Source organism: Squalius cephalus (assembly GCF_949319135.1).
Source record: "Squalius cephalus genome assembly, chromosome: 2".
NCBI classification, from domain to species: Eukaryota; Metazoa; Chordata; class Actinopteri; order Cypriniformes; family Leuciscidae; genus Squalius; species Squalius cephalus.
The window spans coordinates 55,772,074-55,793,460 of NC_137123.1; the positions used below are offsets into that span (position 1 = coordinate 55,772,074).

General features: G+C 37.0%; 1 protein-coding gene across 5 annotated transcripts in view; it reads left to right on the plus strand.

The window, feature by feature from the left end:
- The window catches only part of trpc5a (transient receptor potential cation channel, subfamily C, member 5a), a 70,204-nt gene that overhangs the window by 16,973 nt on the left and 31,844 nt on the right, over positions 1-21,387 (plus strand). For all 5 annotated transcript variants that reach the window (XM_079896688.1, XM_079896692.1, XM_079896689.1 and 2 more), the window contains exon 3: positions 7,411-7,932. In XM_079896688.1, coding sequence (XP_079752814.1) covers positions 7,411-7,932 — 522 coding nt within the window. The remainder of the gene's footprint in view (positions 1-7,410; positions 7,933-21,387) is intronic.

Genomic DNA, 21,387 nt, shown 5'->3' on the forward strand with positions numbered 1-21,387 from the left:
AGACAAAGCAAGCATTAAAATGAGCTAAAACAACTAAAAGTGTAGATATTTCTTATTATTTGGATATTTCTAATAACGAATATACAACAGTCCTCTAGTTATGCCAAGCTCTAAAATATTTTATTGGGTATAAATTGTGGTGGTTGGGGCTTGAGGGACGTTTTTAAAAAACGGAACTGATACTGAATAAGAACCAGTTCTTCATTCCCACACCAATGCATCTGGTTATGACACAATAGATATAAATATAGAATTTTCATATGCATTTTGTCAGTGTCCTCCTTCTTATGCAATGCCTAATCGTTGTTAGTGTGTATTGAGTGAGTGTCTGTTATTGAACAGTGTGCATGCAGGTGGGAACTGTTCATATTTGTGGTTGTACTCTATGTGCATGTGTTCGGATGAGTGGGTGTTCCAAAGCTAATAGAAAAGATGAGATGGCAGAGATTTATCTTTCAGATTTGATTTTCACCTCACGTAGCACGACAAATCTTTATTGGATTGCATTTTGTTATCCTCTAATCTTTCCCCTCATTCAATGGTAAGATTAACCTGAAATGCTTGCGTTCCTGTATTCTCACAGTTCATGTTTTGTGGCATGCTTGATTTCATAGTGGAGGATGAAGGGGAATGTAACTTCAAGAGAGTTCTGCTAACAAACTCTGAAAAGGGGCATGTGACAGCGGTATTCACTGTGAACCGAGGTTCGATTTGTACAGCACAGTGCCAGAAGGAAGCCACATGAGCACAAAAGCTATCACTATGAATTTATCATTGCTTGAGGTTATGAATGCACTTTTTTAGGGCTAGAATCAATTATGCACATAAAATCACTCCCATCTCTGGGTGAATAGATCCAAGCACAGGAAATGCAGAAGCTGCATAATCTCACTAAATCATTTTTACAGTGCAATTCCATTGAGATGTCTTTACAATTCTTTACAAATTCACTGAACTTAATTCAGTTTCGAGATAATTGTTTGTTAACGTTGAAGTAATCTGTAAACTCATGGAATTTAGTGCTCGAGTTTCTTCGTTTCAACTAGAATTTCTCACTCACGTGTAGATGTATATCAACTCAGGAGCTCAGCTGCTGTGTGATCTGAATAATCAGATCTATTTATACTTTATCTAGTCTTATCTCACATACTGTAGTAACCTCTTGAGGTGGACAAGGTGATCAACTCAAGCTCCACTCTTCACCACAAGGGTACCCTCTAAAACACCAACTAAAGCTATCCAATCAGAGAAAACACATGAAGTGACCTGGTGTAAACAGGCCCTAAGACTTCATTTCAATATTTACTCGCCCCAGCCAGTCCCATGATAAGCAAACTGGAAATCATCTGTCCTTTTTCAGTAATGCAGTGTTACTGCCAATGAAAAATGTTCATGCAGAGGATTAATGGACTGAGTAAACTTCTGTTTAACAAATTTAAACAGACTGCATGCCGTAAAAATAAATTGTGGTAGCTTGTTCAAGAATAGTTTTTTATTGGCTTATTTTAATTATGTAAATTGTGCAAGTAGGATTTTTTTTTAATGGAATATCCAGTTTTTTCTCCCAACATGATGTCAACCTAATACATAATTTCAAACTATCCCTTTAAACTGAAAATTATTTTCTTATTTGGGATGAGCTCTTCAATATTTCACAAAACTGAGCTTGTCATTTCATTTTATGTGTAATTTTTCGAATTTTGGTTGTAGCTTGCTTGCTAGTGTATAATGTACTGTGAACGGTAATATTATTCTAAACACGGTTTCCACTTGTTTATACACACTGAGGGAGGATTCAAACTTGCTGCAAGTGGTACATGGCACACATGTGGTACATAAACATTAGGTTGGAAAAAAAGTGATTAATTCATGTATAGTAAAATGTTACTTTATTATACGGAAGTAAACAACAATGTCCTTAACATTAAACAATAATATTAAAATAAACTGCATACCCAGCTAAGAGAATGTTCTCAAACATTGGCTAACACTCTGGCAAGGTTCTCTCATGTTACAGACAAACGTTCTTCCAGTAATGTTGATAGAACATTCGTTCAAATATATGTGGTCTTGAATAACATTATCAAAACATTAGCACAAAAATGTACACATTATTCATAGAACATTTTCTGAAACATTTTAGTTGTACGTTAGGCTAATGTTTTTCAAACTTTACTAATTAGTTTTTTTTCAGATGGTTCAGAGAACTTTCAAAAGTAATGTTCCCACAACATTTGAAAAATTCAAAAAATACAGAAAACAGACATCAGATGTGTGTCCACAGTGTGTGTAAACAACCAGCCTATAATGGTAAAAATTCACCTATCTCCAATTTTTATAATCCCCATAAATCATAAACAGTCTCTCCTAAATGACCGGTTCTAGATTTCCCCCTACTCTTATGTAAGAATAGGTGGAAGCCCCACCCATGACTGGTGACGATATGCCCTATTAGCATAGATACTACCCTGAGTGAGCCGCAGCAGTCCGCCATTTCTGTTTCCTCGCTGTAGCAATGTTAAACATTATAAATGTTCTGATATTGGATGTACCAATAAACATAAGAGTCTCCATAGACTCCCAGCATCTGAGCCACTGAGGACACCGTGGTTGAATTTAATTTATTAAGGAAATGTGCTTAAGAAAGTCGGGAAAGTGTTATATATTTGCGCAAATCATTTTACACCTGACTGCTTCACAAATGAGGGTCAGCTCAACGCTGGATTTGCACAAAAGATTAACATGACTGTACATGCTAGTCGATTAGTTGAATCAACTTAACTCCACAACAACTAAATAAATTTATCCAGAAACTTACAGTTGCATTCTAAAAGTTGTAACTTCTGAGTTTCTCCATCAGTATCCAACTCTGGGTCGAACATGTAAGGCTGAACAGCGCTACTGACAATTTCTGACATTTGGGTTGCGTGACATTCCCCAGTTTTGTTGTTGCAGAAGTATCCGAAGCGCGAGCTGTAAAGGCTCCGCCCTCTTTTGGAAAGGGGGCCGGGGCTCATTTGCATTTAAAGAGATACATGTGTTTTTGCTCACACCTAAATAGGGGCAGATTTGACAAGTAAGTGACCTGTGGGGTATTTTGTGCTGAAACTTCACAGACACATTCTGGGGACACCAGAGACTTATATTACATATTGTGAAAAGGGCATAATAGGTCCCCTTTAATGTTTTCTGTAAGGCTCACAATAACCAAGAAAACATAAAAAAAAAACTGGATGTTGTGACCATTCTGAAAACATTCAGAAAAAACTTTTCATAACTTAATGGGAACGTTAGCAAAATGTTCTTAGAACATATTTTTGTTAGCTGGATAACCCCAATAATAAGCAAAATTATTAAGATTAGAGACTGAATATTAACATTACTGAATGTTTCTTTTAAAAAAATTTGAAGTCAATAAATCTATTTATTTTTTGTTATATATTTGAATTTACTATTGTTTATTATATGTTAAATTTGCTCAAAGTCTAGATTGACCGCCCCATTAGAGTGAAGATGCAGGAGACATGAATTATTTTATAGCTCTTTTGTAATTCTACAGCTTCACTGACTTACAAATGAGCAGCGATGATGTTTATGCAGCTCCAGGTAGCTTTGGTGCTCCCTCTTGGATTAGACATACACAGTTTTATGAAGTGAAGTGCTACATCACTAATACTGTTCAGAAGAGAAGCACAGGCTTCCTATACTTTTGATGTTAGAGTGAACAAGCATTAGGGGAAATAAAGCCGGTAGCAAGGTTTGTTCTTTTTGCTTTATTATTTGGTTTTCTAAAGTGAACTCCGTTGGTGCAGATACATCAAGTGAGATTGTTGCGGGAAGTGCCGTGGGGCCTAAATTGGAATCAAGCCCATGTACCATGTGCTTGCCGTTCGCAGAGCATGGGCTATTTTGCATTGCTATCACTATAGCAACCCTTGCAGCCACTTGGGAGTTCTGGGCGAGGACTGTTATACTAATGGACTGAAAATAAATCTCAAAATAAAATGCATTTGCAAACCTCACTTAATCACTGGCGTGTAGCACCGCCATACCACAAATCATATTTCTGTAATGTTCTCATGGCAGATATGGCTGTCTTTATGATAGGATTGAGTATTTTGCTCATATACTGGCACTTAAAAATGGATTAATGGTGTCATGCATATGATATGCTTTTAAGTGTGTTTGTGTATTCACATGTAGTCATCTGTGCTTAAAAGTAAAGCCCTTGACTCCTAAACAAAGGTAAACAGTCAGTGTAAAAAGGGAAGGAATTACAAAAAGGTTCATGGGAAGAACTCTGAATGACTGTGGATGTGATGGATGGGGAGAAAAGATACAAATGGTGTGAAAGACATAAGGAAGGAGAGATGAAAGATAGGAAAGGCTCTAACTGGCTTGAGGTTCATCTTTCTGACAGCTGCAAGGACAGCATGATATATAAGCAGTTCTCCTCCATCATCGCTTGTTTCTTTGTTCACTCATCCTGTAAACAGTCTTTCTGTCATGTATCTTGTGTAGCCTCCCTCTTTGTGAGGGGAGGAGTGTAAGGCAGAGGAGGCGGGGCCTTGAATGTTCTGGAACCTTCTGTTTTTAACCACTTCTCATTTCTGTCAAATTAACATTTCTTCTTTCATCTCTAAAAACATGCGTCAAAATATAAAGCTCCAGTCTTAGCTACTCCTGCTAACATGCGTATATTGTGTATTTGGTCCACTCCCTCTCTCTTTATTCTGTTTTTCATTCAATTCTAAAATCCGAAATAAATGAAAATTCTCTCATTATTTACTCATCCTCATGTGGTTCCAAGCAGTAACCAAATTTTTTTTTACGAGCCTTATATTTTAATTACGAACCTAAATGTTTACATCACAAGAGTAAGTTCCTAAGTTATTATTAGTAACTTAAGTTATTCTTAACTTAGGAATTCTTATTGCTTCCTAAGTTATTTTGAATTGGAGTCACGGTTATTGGTAGGTCAATTGTGAACTCAGTAATGGCTCTGAACGTTTTATTGACTGAGTTAAGTCCTATTCATTGGGTGTGTCCAACTTCGCTTTTAGACATACACTCACAAACTAAGTGCCACAATTTTGAAGTGAGTTCCACTTTGTCAAGTGGGTGAGGGAAGTTTATGTGGATAGGCCCTTGTCCCCTCAATGTTGACCAAGGGAGCCAATCTACTCTGATGTACACTTCAAGCAGATCTTTATCCCACAGTTCAACTTGATTGTCGTCATAGCGATCTCGCTTAACTGTAGTGTATAATAAATATTAATTATTTTGAGAATTAATCCCATAATAGTGTATAATATATTCATTATCTCGAGATTTAATCGCATCTACCTTATGTTCACAGTCAAAGTGATATTTTTTTCTGTTTGTGTAATGCATTTTTTCTCCAACAGCTATCTGTAGGATTTTATATATTTTCTCCAACAACTTATACGCATATAGAATTGTATATAAAACACATTCATAAGTAAAAAAAGGGTTTAAATAATAAATCAGCTCCATAGTGAATTCCAAGTGGTCAAGGGCTTAGTGCGTTCCATTTAAACCTTTTTTACTAGTTCCGCCAGTAGTGGGCACTCATGCAACGTAAGTAATGATGCAGTTTCGAGTCCACGAGAGGGAGGGAAGTTAGCCAGTAAAGGAAGAAAAACAAAAAGTTTGGAGTGGAACGCAGCCAAGGAGAGAGTTTGATGCTCTTTTTGTATCTTTTTAATTGACTCACTACAAAGAACCAGTTCATAAGAGTCACACTGTGATTGTTGCTACATGCAGATATTTCGAATGAAATCTCTTAAAGGAGAACTCCGGTCAATTTTAACATTGAGCTCATTTTTTTGTACATTTGGAGTGCTGTCAATACAGAGAACAACGACAAAAATCGGTGTTGCCTACACCGAGTTATTCTATTTTTAAAATTTGCACCCTGTTGACTTCAATGGGGCAAGTACTAAACCTGCTTTTAGCCTCTTAACATCCTTGATGTGTCATTACAAGTGCACAGAAAATGTGAGTGATTCCTTCTGAGTGAACACGAGTGAGTCTGACTGCAGTAGATGTGAAAGAAATGTATAAAAATGATGTTATTTAAGCCAGCGCAAATACCTTTGTTTACATCCTGTTTTTCGGTTGAAGTCCAAAGTAGTCGATTGCAGAGTTCACACGCATAGGTTTAATACCTATGATCACGCGCGTGAACTCGGCAATCGACTACTTTGGACTTCAACCGAAAATTTTAAAAATAGAATAACTCGGTGTAGGCAACACCGATTTTTGTCGTTGTTCTCTGTACTGACAGCACTCCAAATGTACAAAAAAATGAGCTCAATGTTAAAATTGACCGGAGTTCTCCTTTAAATGGCCACACATTTCTCGTCTTTTGCCAATGGAGACTAGATTTTAAATTATTGTCACACATTTTTATTTTTGTCGCATTTGCGAATATTTTAGTTGCATAAGAAAGCATCTAATAGAGATTGATGCAAAATCGCTCTCACGGACACAGAAGCAATACGCTTCAGTGAGCGCTAGGACTCACGCATTCATTGCATTTGTAATTTGAAGATGAATTTGTACAGCACTCTTTAAAGGAGAGGTTTATTGAACTGACAGACAGCATGCAAAAATACAGTCAACCAATCCTGCCCAATTCCTACTCAGAGGAGACACACATGTGAGATCATAATTTTAACGGTAAAAGACCGTAATGTTAATGTTAATGTAAAAGTGCTACGTTAAAAACCTGTTCATTGGTTAAAGGTACAGTAAGTTCCCTTACTCTATACAGTGAAAAACTGTAATAGATATAATGGGACACAGGGACAGTCATGTAATTTTACAGTAAAATACTGTAAAATGTAGTTATATCTCATTTAAGTAAATTAGGGCTATGTTGTTATTTTGTCATGTCTGTTAATATGATGGTGTTTTGTATGAATGTATTTATGACATTGTGTACCTTCTATTTTAGTGTTTACCTCAAGCTGAACTTTGATCCATCATGTGGCTTTCTTTTTATCAGCTGTGTTTTTCAGGTGGTTGCCAGTATATTATAAAGGTATCAGTTTTTATTAGAGGTTATTTTATACTGAAATATGGTAAAGGTCTGGCAACCGCAGCTGCCGTTATTTCAGATTTTGTAGGGCCTTTTTCACTGACTAGTTAAAGTCTTCATTTGTTCTTAATTTAATCTTATGGCTGGTACAGCAATCAACTGGGATATTAGAGAGCTGGCTGCACTCTTGTAGAGTCATCTGTATTCTGCTGCTTTAGTTTGTGTTTACATGCGGTGCAGGTTGGTGGATTGCCATAATGATAGACTTGCAGCAGCTTGTGCAGGTGAAACGCTCCATGAATCTTGTGTTTTTCACACTTTCGTTCTTGTCCCCTCTTTCTCAGGTTCCATCATTACTGATGGACGCCCAGTTTTCCGAGTTCACACCTGACATCACTCCCATCATGCTCGCCGCCCACACAAACAACTATGAGATCATCAAACTCCTGGTCCAACGCAAAGTCACCATCCCTCGGCCGCACCAGATCCGCTGTGACTGTGTGGAGTGTGTGTCCAGCTCTGAAGTGGACAGCTTGCGTCACTCTCGGTCCCGTCTCAACATCTATAAAGCGCTCGCCAGCCCCTCTCTCATCGCCCTCTCCAGCGAGGATCCCATCCTAACCGCCTTTAGATTGGGCTGGGAACTGAAGGAGCTCAGTAAAGTGGAGAATGAGTTTCGACAAGAGTACGAGGAGCTTTCTCAACAGTGTAAGCTCTTTGCCAAAGACCTGCTGGACCAGGCACGTAGCTCCCGTGAGCTGGAGACCATCCTCAATCACCGTGATGACCAAAGCGAGGAGCTGGACCCGCGAGAGTGTCGAGACTTGGCCAAACTCAAGTTGGCCATTAAATATCACCAGAAAGAGGTGAGGAAACTTCCATTAGCTTCTTGAGTAAACCTGTTGCTGGTCATTTCTACCCAGGCTGATGTTGAATGTACGATGGGAGATTTCTCCTTCACTTTATTGAATGATGCTTTTGGAGAAAGTGTCTATTACTGTGATTTTGGCTGTTTTTTGCAATTGTATCTGAGATTTCCCTCCTGTAATGGACATACATTACTTCTGCTTCAGCATAGGTATAGCACAGAAACCTCACTTGAAGATTATGTGCAAATCTCAAGAAAACATTCCATTAAACATTATCTTGAAATCTCACCCCCAAATCCAAAGGAATTTTATAGGTTTGCAGAAAATAATGAAGCCTTTTTTTTTTTTGTATGTCACATTTTTTTGAGGGAAATGTATGTAATTGTCAATACCATAATGCAGGGTTTCTCAAACTCGGTCCTGGAGGGCCACTGTCCTGCACAGTTTAGCTCCAACCCTGATCAAACACACCTGAGCAAGCTAATCAATGTCTTCAGGATCACTAGAAACTCACAGCTAGGTGTGTTTGATCAGGGTTGGAGCTAAACTGTGCAGGACAGTGGCCCTCCAGGACCGAGTTTGAGAAACCCTGCCCTATATATATATATATACATTTAAATCAGCATAAATTAAAAGCAGTGCAAAAATGCTACAATGTGTAGTATATATACTTTATTAAAAAAATATATTTTACATTTATATATCTGTTTATTATTTTTTATTTAATTCATTATAATGTAATTGTAATGCAGTTTCAGAAGAAAACATTGTCTCGATTTTTATTAATTTAATTTTTTTATAAAAATAGGCTTCATATTATTTAAGCAAAATACAATTTTTGGGTGAAATGTTGGACATGTTCTTGACAGGTTTTCGGAGATGCACCCATTTACACCATGACATTTTTTGCACTTGATTTAAACTTAGATTTTTTTTGCCATAACAATGCAGCATAAACACATACAATTTGAACTGTCATGCCTTTATTGTCATTCTTGTCATTCCCTTAGGTGCATGACATAAGCCAATTGCTTCACCAACCCAAAATTTTACCAGCTAGAGAAAAATCTGTCTTTTGTATGAATTTTATTGTATGGCAAAAGTCCACCCACTTTTTTCTGTTTATTCTGTACACACAATTTATTATTATTCTGCAGACCCTTGGAATATTGTCTTCTTTAGAATATCTTGTAGGGAAAGTGCCATTCTATCTTTCTCTCTGAACATTGTGATCCACAGGGGGATGCGATGTGTGCTGAAGACCAGAGACTTGACGAGATTAGAAAGACAGGAGATAGAGACAATGAGAAAGAAGCACTAGACAGATGAAAGACAGGAGCTTTGTCCCAAAACCTTGTGAGCTGCCACACTGCCTACTGCCTATAGGCAGCTGCCTTCGAAGTCAGCATCCAAATAGTCTTGGAAGTAATTTGAAACTCTCTAGACAATAGCAATCAATGCAACAAATAAATAGAGCTTTGCAATTGAGACTTGACTTAAAATTTCAAATGACACAGTACTCTAACAAACATAAAAATACATCATATATTGGGTTAAATTTGAATTACACTGAACCATTTTTATTGACACTTCTTAGCACTGAATGTAATATACATTTAATCTACATTTCTCCTCATCTGCCATCTTGGATTAATTTTTTTCCACTGAGCTTGTCGCAGTGCATTATGGGATTGCATTCTCCACAGAAGATCCATGATGCTGTCTTAGAATTTGGCCAAAAGAAGGCAGCATAATTAAGTTTTGAAGCCTACCTTTTGGAACAGCTTTCGTACTGGAAGCGCTCCAATGATGCCTTAAAATGCTTCCTTTGTTGGCAGATCACTAGGTTTTGGAAGAAGAAGAAAAAACAAGGGAGTGATGTGCTACAGTAGGTAGAATGTTTGCAGCATTTTCTGAACATATTTGGATGTAGACTTGCATTTGAATTGAATTTCTTTCTACATTTTTACTATTTTGCTGCTGTTGGCTTCCATCACAAAGCAAATATTTAAATCAAAAACAATATCAATGTCCAACTGAGGGTTTATTTTGGTCATACTGCATGTAATAAGTGGGATAATTTTCAGTCAGAATAAACCCTTCCAGGGAAATGGTTTGGATACTGGGTTTATTTTGTGATAATGACTGGTTTGTTGTATATAATTCCTTACTTTTTTATTACTTGACATTATCAAACTTAAAGCACTAACATACAAGTGAGTTCAAAAGTTCTGGCTTGGTAAGAATTATTATTATTATTATTATTAAAAAGAGAAAATCTATGCTTTTATTCAGCAAGGACACATTGACAAAAGTACCAATAAAGACTTTTATGTTTGTTAAACAAAAAAATGCACAAAAACAATCTATTTTAAATAAACAGTGTTCTTTTCAACATTTTATTCATCAAAGAATCCTGAAAAAAAATGATTACGTTTTCCATAAAAAATATCAGCACAACTGTTTTCAATATTGATAAGAAGAAATGTTTCTTGAACACGAATTCAGCCAATTAGAATGATTTCTGAAGGATCATGTGACACTGAAGACTGGAATAATGATGCTGAAAATTCATCTTTGCCATCACAAGAATATATTATGTTTTAAAATGTATTAAAAATAGAAAGTGGTTACTTAAAATTTTAATAAAATGAAATAAAGCTAAATAATCTTCTAATATGTTATATATAAGATGGCATACGTTGTATATATAAAACATACAGTAAAAAACAAAACTATATATACTGTATTTTTGATGAAACAAATACAACCATAACATTCTTTTCTTGTTTTAAAATCAAACTTTTGAACAGTATATGTTGCAGCATGGATGATATCTGCAGTGAACAAAGAACAGCATATGCAGTGGGACTAAAGTCATAAATAAAAGGAAACATGCAAGGTCTAATACATTTTTTAAAGGCTATAATGCTTTTCAATCAAAATTGTGTGAAAAACACCATAATGGTACATTGGAAACCACCTCAAGTTATGTTTACTCGAGACTGTGTAAATCAATTTTTAGAACCGTCATGGGCTCTCTAGGGAGATTACAGTGATCTTTTTCATTTTGAAACCCAAACTGTCTTGTTGCAGAACTGACACTTGATCCAAACGGAGGATTTGAGAGCCTGTGTCAAAGCGGTTGGTTTCTCTTCCTGTCAGTCAGAGGTGATGTTAGCCCTGGCACTACGAGACTGCTCCTGCAATTAGCTCTAATTGTTTTGTGCACCTCAAGGAAAGCTGCTGTGAATACAGATCACAATGCTGTACGCATACACACACAAGGTGTGGAAGGTGGTCAAGAGTCAAGACAGATGTGGCGCTTTAAGCCAAGACATGCTATACAGTTGAAAGAGAGATCAGGATTATTATGAGCACATTTAGTGTGCCATAATATTTGTAGTGCTAGTGATTAAAGTTTTAGGGTGAGATTAAAAATTGAGAAAACGTTAGCTTGAGATTTCTAGCTGGTTACTTGAGATTTCACACAGTAATTTGTCTAATATAAATTGTTAATATGACAATGAAATGAGTCAGAGAAGATGACGGCGTAATACTGGGCTGAAATGTTGAGGAGAGTGCAGAGAATCAAATACAGCCAGACTTGCTTGAAACATCACTCAAGGTTTTTATAGTGACAGATAATGCTGCTTATGGATTTCATTATATGCTCATGAGTCTCAGGGTCTCAGGAAGAGCCTCTGTGCTGTTGCTTAGAGCTATCCTTTAATGCAGGGGTGGGCAAACTTTTTGGCTCAAGGGCCACACTGGGTTTTAAAATTTGACAGAGGGCCGGCCCAGTAGCAGATTATGAAACACGATCTCATGAAAGTGTGTATCTATACCACGAATTTTATTTCTCGTGCCATTTATACACCAAAAATGTTTTTTTTGCGTGCATATGCTACGCACTGTAAACCCCTTGGTTAGGATTAGGGGTGCGGAGTGCGTGCCTATTACACGCCATAAAGTGCGTATCATATGCACGCGAAAACTGCGTATCATAAGCACTACAAATACAATTCGTGGTATTCGCACTTTCACGAGATTGGGCTGAGCAAACACATTTACGTTGTGGCAACGTCTGCGCGAAATTCAACAACTGAGAGACGACATTCTGACAATACATTTTTTATGCTAGATATCCCCCATTTAGCATGTTATGTTTTGAGGTTAATTTTTAATTAGTCAGATGTTAGATAATTATAGCCTATACTTTTAAAATATTGTTTATCCTTATTATTATTTAATGGGCCTAACAGTAAATTAGAAAAACACCTGCAAGTGTACACTTAGAGTAAAAATGACAGAAGGGTTCATTCAAATTTATTAAAACTGCATACGGCAATCAATTTGCACTTCCAAAAGTCATACATTTGTGAGAAAAAACCCCCGAAATAAACGAATATACAAATGTATTTTAAGAATAATACAATAAAACATAAAAAGCAAAGGCAGATCAGAACATTTAATGAACAAAACCGGGTTCTGTAATGTTAAATGGCAGACAGGGGAGCGTAGTCGAAAGCCGGGCGATAAAGGTCGGTAAACGGAATCAGTCAGGATACATCCACAAATCCAGAGGAGCAAAGAAACTAAATAGCAGACAAATCAAAGGAAAAACTAAACAGGTGTGCAAGCGGTTACCAAACATTTTTTTCTCTGTGAGTTTCCAAAAAAGGAAAAAACATTAACGTGCAACAAGTCTATGCGCTTAAGTCGCTGTCTGTTTGGTTTCCATGGTGACGCGTCATTGCATGTTACGTGACCTTTTTTACAGTCTATGTACGTGACACACCGCAGCCACAACAGCGCTGAATGAATGATGATCTGCTTTTATGTCATTTTTCCTTTTTTACATTTGTTAGCTATGGCATGAAATATCTGATATTCCTATTGTCAAATATATGCAACGCAATAATGCAAAGTATTGCAAGAAAAAGGCTAAATGAATGCGATCTTAAGACAATTTTTTAAATACTCAACGGGCCGGATTAAACAGCCTAAAGGTGATGATACACAGGGCAACTTTTTGAGCAATGTTGCTGGGCAATCTTGCCGAGCAATTGTTACTTGGGCACTTTCCCATTGAAAATAGGCAATACATTTCTATCTGGATAATTTAGATCGGTCATGGGCCCTGTGTCTCACCCGGTTGCCCATTGACAGCAACATTGCCCAGCCACATTGCTCAAAAAGTTGCCCTGTGTATCATCACCTTAACGGGCCTACTCTACTCTCAGTGTATGTGGCCCGCGGGCCGTAGTTTGCCCACCCCTGCTTTAATGGGATGATTCTGGTCTCTCTGAACGTTCTGGTCTTTTTTGTTGCTGATAAAGGGTTGTACAACCTTGTACACAAACGTTGGCAAGACATCTACTTGGTTTCTGGATTTTCATCTTGTAGATGCAATTAGTATTACTGATACCTATAGGGATTGGAACAAGCATCAGTGTTATGTTAGTATTATTTATATACTATTATAGTATTTATTGATATTTTGTATTAGTATTTATATTGCTTTGACCAATTGTGGTAATTAACGCATTAATTTACACTTTTAGTTAATAAAATATGTTATTAAGATATGACACATTTAATTAATAACAATTCATATATTACTTATTATATTAACCATATAGAATCTTTATTTGTTGCTGATGCAGTAATCATTAATTAATGATTTAGTTCTTCATGAGTCATTAACACATGATTATCTGTGCATGTTAGTGCACCCGTATTGTAAAGTGTTACCCAGCTTTTATTTTTATATTTTAAGTTTTTAGTTTACTTTAATTTAATACATTTTAATTTTAGTTTAAGTTTTGGTAAAAAAAATTTTTTGTAATTTTTAAATATTTCTATTTAGCTTTCATTTCTTTTTATTTCCGTTTTTTCATCTAGTATTTATATTTTATTTATGCATGTTTATTTTGACATATTACAGAGCCCCAAAACACAAAGTACCGGAACATGTACACTTGGTACAGTCCAAAATTCATTATTACAAAATAAACCAAGACAGGGTGATCAGGACTCTGACACGAAGCAGACATGAAAATACAAATCTATAACAAAACTTTGATCTCAGAATACAGTCAATGACCAAACATAATCGAGCATTCTAGAGGCGCAGTGTGAGTTAAAGCCAAAGCATGTAATTTTTTTCAATGTTGAAATTATTGATGCCCTGAAATTTCGGCTGCGGATTCTATTCAGCCAAAAAGAATTGAAAATAGATGCCATTTTATATTGCATTTTTGTTCACGTTTTCATCTTTTATTTGATATCAGCTTTATTTCAATTATTTTCAGTTAATAACTTTGGTGTGTAACTTATCCCATGTATGAACATGAATGATACCCTGAATTATGTGGATTTTTTTGTGGAGAGGTGGTTACATTTCTAAGCAATCAGAGAGGCCCTTTCTATCCTTCTTCTGATGTCAATCCCATCTCATCATTTTTTTCTCATCACCTCCTGTCCTTCCATCGTCTCTTTTTTTTCTGTAATTTTGGAAGAGGGAGGAAAGTTGATTTACTGCAGTTGATTTAACCCCCCCCTCCCCCATTCCCTCCGTTCCCTCATCCCACCCCTCCGTTCATTCGCTTTTTGAATCGATAAGGATTACATACCCCATATACTCTGAGCAGCACTTTGCTCAATAACTGCTGTGCTTCAATCTCATTACCTCGCCTCTCATCTGAACTACTGCTTGAAATCTGTGCTGTATTCATGCGCATCGATAGACACAACTGCTGATGTTATAACTGTACAGAGGTGGGATCTAGGATTTGGCCAGTGTTATTGAAGGGGACTTAAAAGTGGTTGATAAGTTGATCTGTTACCACATTTTAGGTCAATCATGGCCAAGTTGTAGTAATTCCTTCCTATGATTTATTAATTTGTTTCCTCCCGTCGTTAAATCAATACATGACTTAACTAAAACGTGGGAACAAATGAATAAATCATTGGAAGAAGTTCTTAATTCGTGGCAATGATGTCTTTTTCTTTCTTTTTTTACATTTCATGTCTGGGGCTCCATACACTATGCATCACAACAAAGAAGAAAAAGATGATCGCAATTTCTGTTTCATGCTTACTTTAAAGCTTTAGTGACCTCTCATCAAGCTGAAATGTGTACATTTTGTAAATATTAATCTAGAACACTATATTATGCACTATGCACTGTATTCTTTTTTTTTTCTGAAACAGAAACCAAATCTAAAGTTTCAGTAATTAGACTTAGCTAATTGGGTAATTGAACTCAGTTTGCTGTTCAGTATTCTCGTATTCTCAAGTGATAAAGTAAACCAGTTGTGGAAAAGTTCTTCGGCAGTGAGCCTCTCGAAATTTCAGCCAAACAAATTTTACATATTGCTACTCTAGCATCATTTTTTGTCAAATTGAAGTGCGTTCAGACTACTACTAACATGTTTATCTGTTATAGTTTATCTGCAGTGTGTGCCTCAATAATCTCCTAATTTACTACTTATTAATAGTTAGTAAGTTAATTGTTAAATTTAGATATTAGGTAGTATTATAGGAGAACTCCGGTCAATTTTAACATTGAGCTCATTTTTTTGTAAATTTGGAGTGCTGTCAGTACAGAGAACAATGACAAAAATCGGTGTTGCCTACACCGTGTTATCCTCTTTTTAAAATGTGCACCCTGTTGACTTCAATGGGGCAAGTTTTAAACCTGCTTTTAGCCTCTTAACATCCTTGATGTGTCATTACAAGTGCACCAGCCAATGTGAGTGATTCCGTCAGAGTGAACACGGGTGAATCTGACTGCAGTAGATGTGAAAGATATTAATAAAAAAGAAGTTAATTCAGCCAGCGCACATACCTGTATTTATTTCCTGTTTTCGGTCGAAGTCCATAGTAGTCGATTGTCGAGTTCACGCGCGTGATCATAGGTAGCTAAGCAACAGTGGAGAACTTGACAATCGACTACTGTGGACTTCGACCGAAAACAGGAAATAAATACAGGTATATGCGCTGGCCGAATTAACTTCATTTTTATTCATATCTTTCACATCTACTGCAGTCAGATTCACCGTGTTCACTCTGAAGGAATCACTCACATGGCTGGGCACTTGTAATGACACATCAAGGATGTTAAGAGGCTAAAAGCAGGTTTAAAACTTGCCCCATTGAAGTCAACAGGGTGCAAATTTTAAAAAGAGGATAACATGGTGTAGGCAACACCGATTTTTGTCGTTGTTCTCTGTACTGACAGCACTCCAAATGTACAAAAAAATTAGCTCAATTTTAAAATTGACCGGAGTTCTCCTTTAAGAGCAGGCGCGCTTGTTCTATAGCGGATTCCTATTATAACGACGGATTTGCCAGGCGCACGCCAGGAGCGGTTCACAGCCGAGGAGACCGACGTTCTCGTCAGGGACGTTGTGAATGGAGAAACACACCCAAATTAACTTCAGTTAAACAGGCGCATGATAATTTGGGTAAATGTGTAAACTTGATGTATGCTTTTATAATAAACTGTCTATCTATCTATCTATCTATCTATCTATCTATCTATCTATCTATCTATCTATCTATCTATCTATCTATCTATCTATCTATCTATCTATCTATCTATCTATCGTAATAATGTATGATTTGCAAAAATGAAAACTGCTGCGTGTGTGTGTAGATGAGAGAATCAAAGTGTATGCGCGTTGTGCACACGCTACATTGATTATGGCCAAGCATGCGCCCTTAAAATAGCATATGAATAACATACGCAACGCGCCACTAACTTTAAACAATTTTTTTTTCGGTTAGTGGCGGAATTGTTTTCTAAACCTGCAAAATAGCATGAGGGAACGTTTGCGCCGGAACACGCCTCCTCTTTGCGCTGAACCGCCCCTGGGAGCGCAAGTTCATTTCTTAGTTAACCGACGTGCGTCTGTGGAGGGAAAAGTCCGCTGTGCGCGGGTGCAAAATAGGAATGATACATGCGTCGGTGTACAAAGTCAATTGCGCTGGGTGCAAGATAGGGCCCATTGGCTTTACCGTTACATGTTGCCTGCGATGGCAACATTACTTTTCTGGCAATCGACATATTATAAAGTCTAGTACATGCTTCCTGTGTGCACTTATCCTACTTGTGATGTCATACACTGTTAAAAATTATATATGTGCTGTTTTGCTCAGTCATAGCCTCATTAAACATTAATATGAGCTGTAAATTGGACTAAGCAGGAAGGAGGAAGTAGGGGAAGGAGGAGAGGAAGCTGAGAGTTAGAGAAAGAGAGACAAAGAGCTTATTCCAGCCAGGAAAAAAGAGAGATGACTTTCTGGCTATACAGTAACATCAGGCTTATTCTTGGCAGCTTGTGTGAGAACAAGAGTTTCAGTTCGCTGCCCGTCTGCTTCTACTACACTACACTACCCTGCCCACCCTTGTCATTTATTCATCTCACTCGGTAAGAATAGCAGGGACTGCATAAATTAACCAGCACTCCGATGTCTCTGTGACAAGCCGATTTCTCTCAACACCTTAAAAACACAAGGAAGTTATGACGAGGGATAACCCATTAGACAAAATGTTATCTTGGCTTTTGGTGCATAGTTGACAATACATATTTGTTAATGTGAATGTTAACTAGTTCCACCCACTGCAGTATTGGGTCAAGCTTATTGCCTTTGTGTTTATATACTAGCGAAGTCAACATTAGTAAACTAGTTCGTTTTTGACTGCACTGCTTACTGTAAACAGCACGGTAGGATTGGTTTTATAGTTAAAATTACAATTCTCTATATTCTTCAGTGTTTGTGTTAGTAAATAATGAAATACGTTCATTTAAATCAGTCCGCAAACAATGGTTATTTATTAATTTTAGCATGTGTTTCTGATGTACGCTGTGTTGTTCGCTTAATTATTAATCTTTGTCTGTTTACAAAGAGGAGCTGATTGTGTAGATCAAAAACAACTCACCTACTTTCAAGTATGCATGGAAATGTAAGTATTTGCGAGTGAGCTACAGCCAAATTAAAGGACGGTTATGTGGACTACTGCGTTCATGCCAATTCAGAACAATTCCCCATGGTGATCACACACAGTGTTCTTATCAAACGGTATGTCTTTGTTAAAGTATGTTGAAAATGTAAGGATATGGTAAAAGGTATGGTTTCCTTTAAAAGGATAAAAGGATTTTCAGCAGCCATTAATCCAGCCTTCAATATCACATGATCCTTCAGAAATCATTCAATATGCTAATTTGTTGTTCAAGAAACCTTTATTTTTATCAACGTTGAACACAGTCGTGTTGCTTAATATTTTTGTAGAAACTGTGATCATTTATTTGAAATAGAAATCTTTTGTAGCATTATAAATGTCCTTTCGTTTTTTATCATCATTAGGTATCCTTGCTAAATAAAAGTATTAATTTCTTTAAAAGAAAATCTTACTGACCCCAAACTTTGAACATTGGTGCATATCTGAGGTTTTAGCAAAAAAGATTTAGAGATTTCAAAAAATATATTTTTAGAGGCCATGCATTCTTTTTTTCTCTTTTGTTTCTTATCACAACTTAATTTTCTTGTGATAAAGTGGCTTTTGTTATTGCCAAGCCAAGAAAAAAAGAGTATTGTATTTATACTGTATGTAAGCATGTATAAAATATTGTATTTTGAGAGAAGAGTCATTCCTTAGAAAACATATTTTGATATGTTGAGATCATGACGCCAAAAAAAAATAAAAATGCATAAAAAGTAAAATATGAAAGTAAAACTTTTCATAAACAATGTGAACACTGCTGTAGGGAAACTGGATAGTTGCACAGTTTGCTTTGAAGATTCTCTGAATTTTCTCAGGATCTGATGTGTGCTGTTGTGTCATTTATGCATATTCTGCATCATTAGTTTCAGCAAAGCATGAATTATATCTTTACTTGCCTCAGTGTTAAACGTCACCTACAACTGTTTATAGTATGTATCGATTAAACCACTTCACACCTCTGCAAGCACTTCAGTGTATAGTTGTGATTCAGCTGCATGATTAGGTAAACCAAAATCAATGGTTTCACAGTTCACAATCTGCTCTGCTTGATATCAATGTCTTTCTTTAGTGCTGTTGTGACATTCATCATTTGAATAAAAAAAAAATCCAAATGCGAGGACGCTGATCTGAAAATTTCACCTCCGACTGTACTTTGAATTCTTCCATGAAACATTAATTGCGGTTAGCTCAAAGTTGTTTTGTGCTTAGTGGCCAGATTAAATATGAATTATGAGTGATTTCATCATATAAATGGCTGAATTATACATTAGCATTGTTCATAATTCAATTCAGAGTATTAAAGCGGTATTTACACATTGTACAGAGAAACACTGGGATCTTTTGCCATGTCATTTTCACAGTTAAACATGCCAGCGGGCACAGCTTACTAAAGTGGCACGATGCCTATTAATATACCCCTGAAGCACCATTTCTCAGCCCTGTGAGGACAGCGGCCGTGACATCTGCCGAGAGTTAGCGCTTTATCCATACTGTATCTCCAACAGCCCATTTGGTCTCCATCCTACTCTTATTCTGTCTCATCAAGATTCTCTTTGACTTTATTTTTTTCCCTCTGCGTCCTCCCCTCCCTATGTTGTTTCTACAGTACAAACAGGGACAGAAGACCTCCGTGGAAAAAGCTGTGAGCGATTATTCTTCACTCCAGAGTCTTACACTTGCATTTCTGCATCTCTCACTTATTCGCTGGCCTCCGCCTCCATCTCTTAATCTCTCCCTCTCGTTCGTCCTCTATCACTGGCAGCGGTTATTTTTATCTATTCTGTGGGTTTGCTGGTGAGTGAGTGTACAGGTTGTAGAAGTTCTCACTGGTGGATTGTGCCCTGGAGAACACGTCCTGATGATTCCTCACTCAGGAAATCAGGGGAAGTGTTTACAGCTTGTTTTCTCATGCGGTACAGCACTGGGATTGGACTTCTGATGTATGTTAGACTGGTGTTTAGTAGAGCTTGGTTAGTAGAATATAACCATTATATTGTTCTTGAGCATTTTTCTATTTGAGCACAAATTACAGTATGATCATGGCTCTTTAAAGACCCATGACATCATTATTGTTGTTCAGTGGCTTATACTGTAGCTTCTATCTGGTAGCTTTAAGGCCATATTAGGGCTGCCCCCGACTAAAGTTTTTTCTAGTCGACTAGTAGTCGTTCATTAGTCGACTAATCACACATTTATATTAAATTAATTTATATTATACTAAGCCATAATGAGCTTTTAATACATGTGGGCGTGATATATAGCCTATTCTGTGCTCAAGCGCACGCATTAAGCTTGCCGCACAATGTCGTACTTTGATATGTTCAATTGAAAATACATCAACACAGGAAGGAAAACTGTGCTTGTGAAATGATTTCCTAGAGTTTTTTCCTTGAGAAGTTTTTAAAAAGTTCTTCAGGTTTAAAATGTTCTTGTTAAAGGGGGGGTGAAATGCTCATTTTCACTCAATCTCCTGTTAATCTTGATTCTTGAGTACCTATAGAGTAGTATTGCATCCTTCATATCTCCAAAAAGTCTTTAGTTTTATTATATTTATAAAAGAAAGATAGGCTGTACCGAGTCTTTCCGGAAAAAAACGAGCGGCTGGAGGCGGGCCCTGTGGGCGAAGCTAAAGCTGTGCTAACGCGCCGAGCTAGTAACAACACACAGAGACAATAGAAGCAGTTTTACTCACCGAACCTTTATCATTGTGACTGCTCGATCCTTAAGCATTAGACGATCTGCAAATCCGTCGATCTGGGCTTTGTTTATAAAACAATCATCGTCGAAATGCAGGGAACAAACAGTCTACACAACTCCGTTTATGCTCAGGAAAACAAACTCCATCCACTGGTGCCTTAACGCTGGGTTCTTTGGGAATCTGTGCAGGGTTGTCTTGCCCTGGCAACCAAAAACACACTTCTTTGGTGACATTGGCTTCCCAAAAGCCGGGCAGGGCGCTTTGATGGCGAACTGCTTTCGCTCTCTTGCTCTGGTCTACGAGTGCGCGCGCGCCCGCGATCTTACCGGAGAAGTGCCCTTAGGACCCGTATAAGGAAATTCCGTTACATCTGACGTCACACATACACATACTCGAAAAAAACTTTCCGAAACTTGTGACAAACCGGAAGGACAATTTTTGGCACAGAAATACTCCTTCAAACGTACAATTTAATTTTTTAAACTTTGTCCATGTTTAGCATGGGAATCCAACTCTTTAACAGTGTAAAAAACTCAGTATGCATGAAATAGCATTTCACCCCCCCTTTAAGCAATTTTTTTCTCATTAAGCTTTATAATAAAGAATCAATTTAAAGATGTTTCAAACTTATCAACTTGACTCATGAAGATTAATTAAGTTGTATGACGTTGTCCCATTACTCCTATCTGATTTGCTTGCAATATTTGCTGCTTCGTAACACCTTATGATTACCAATGTT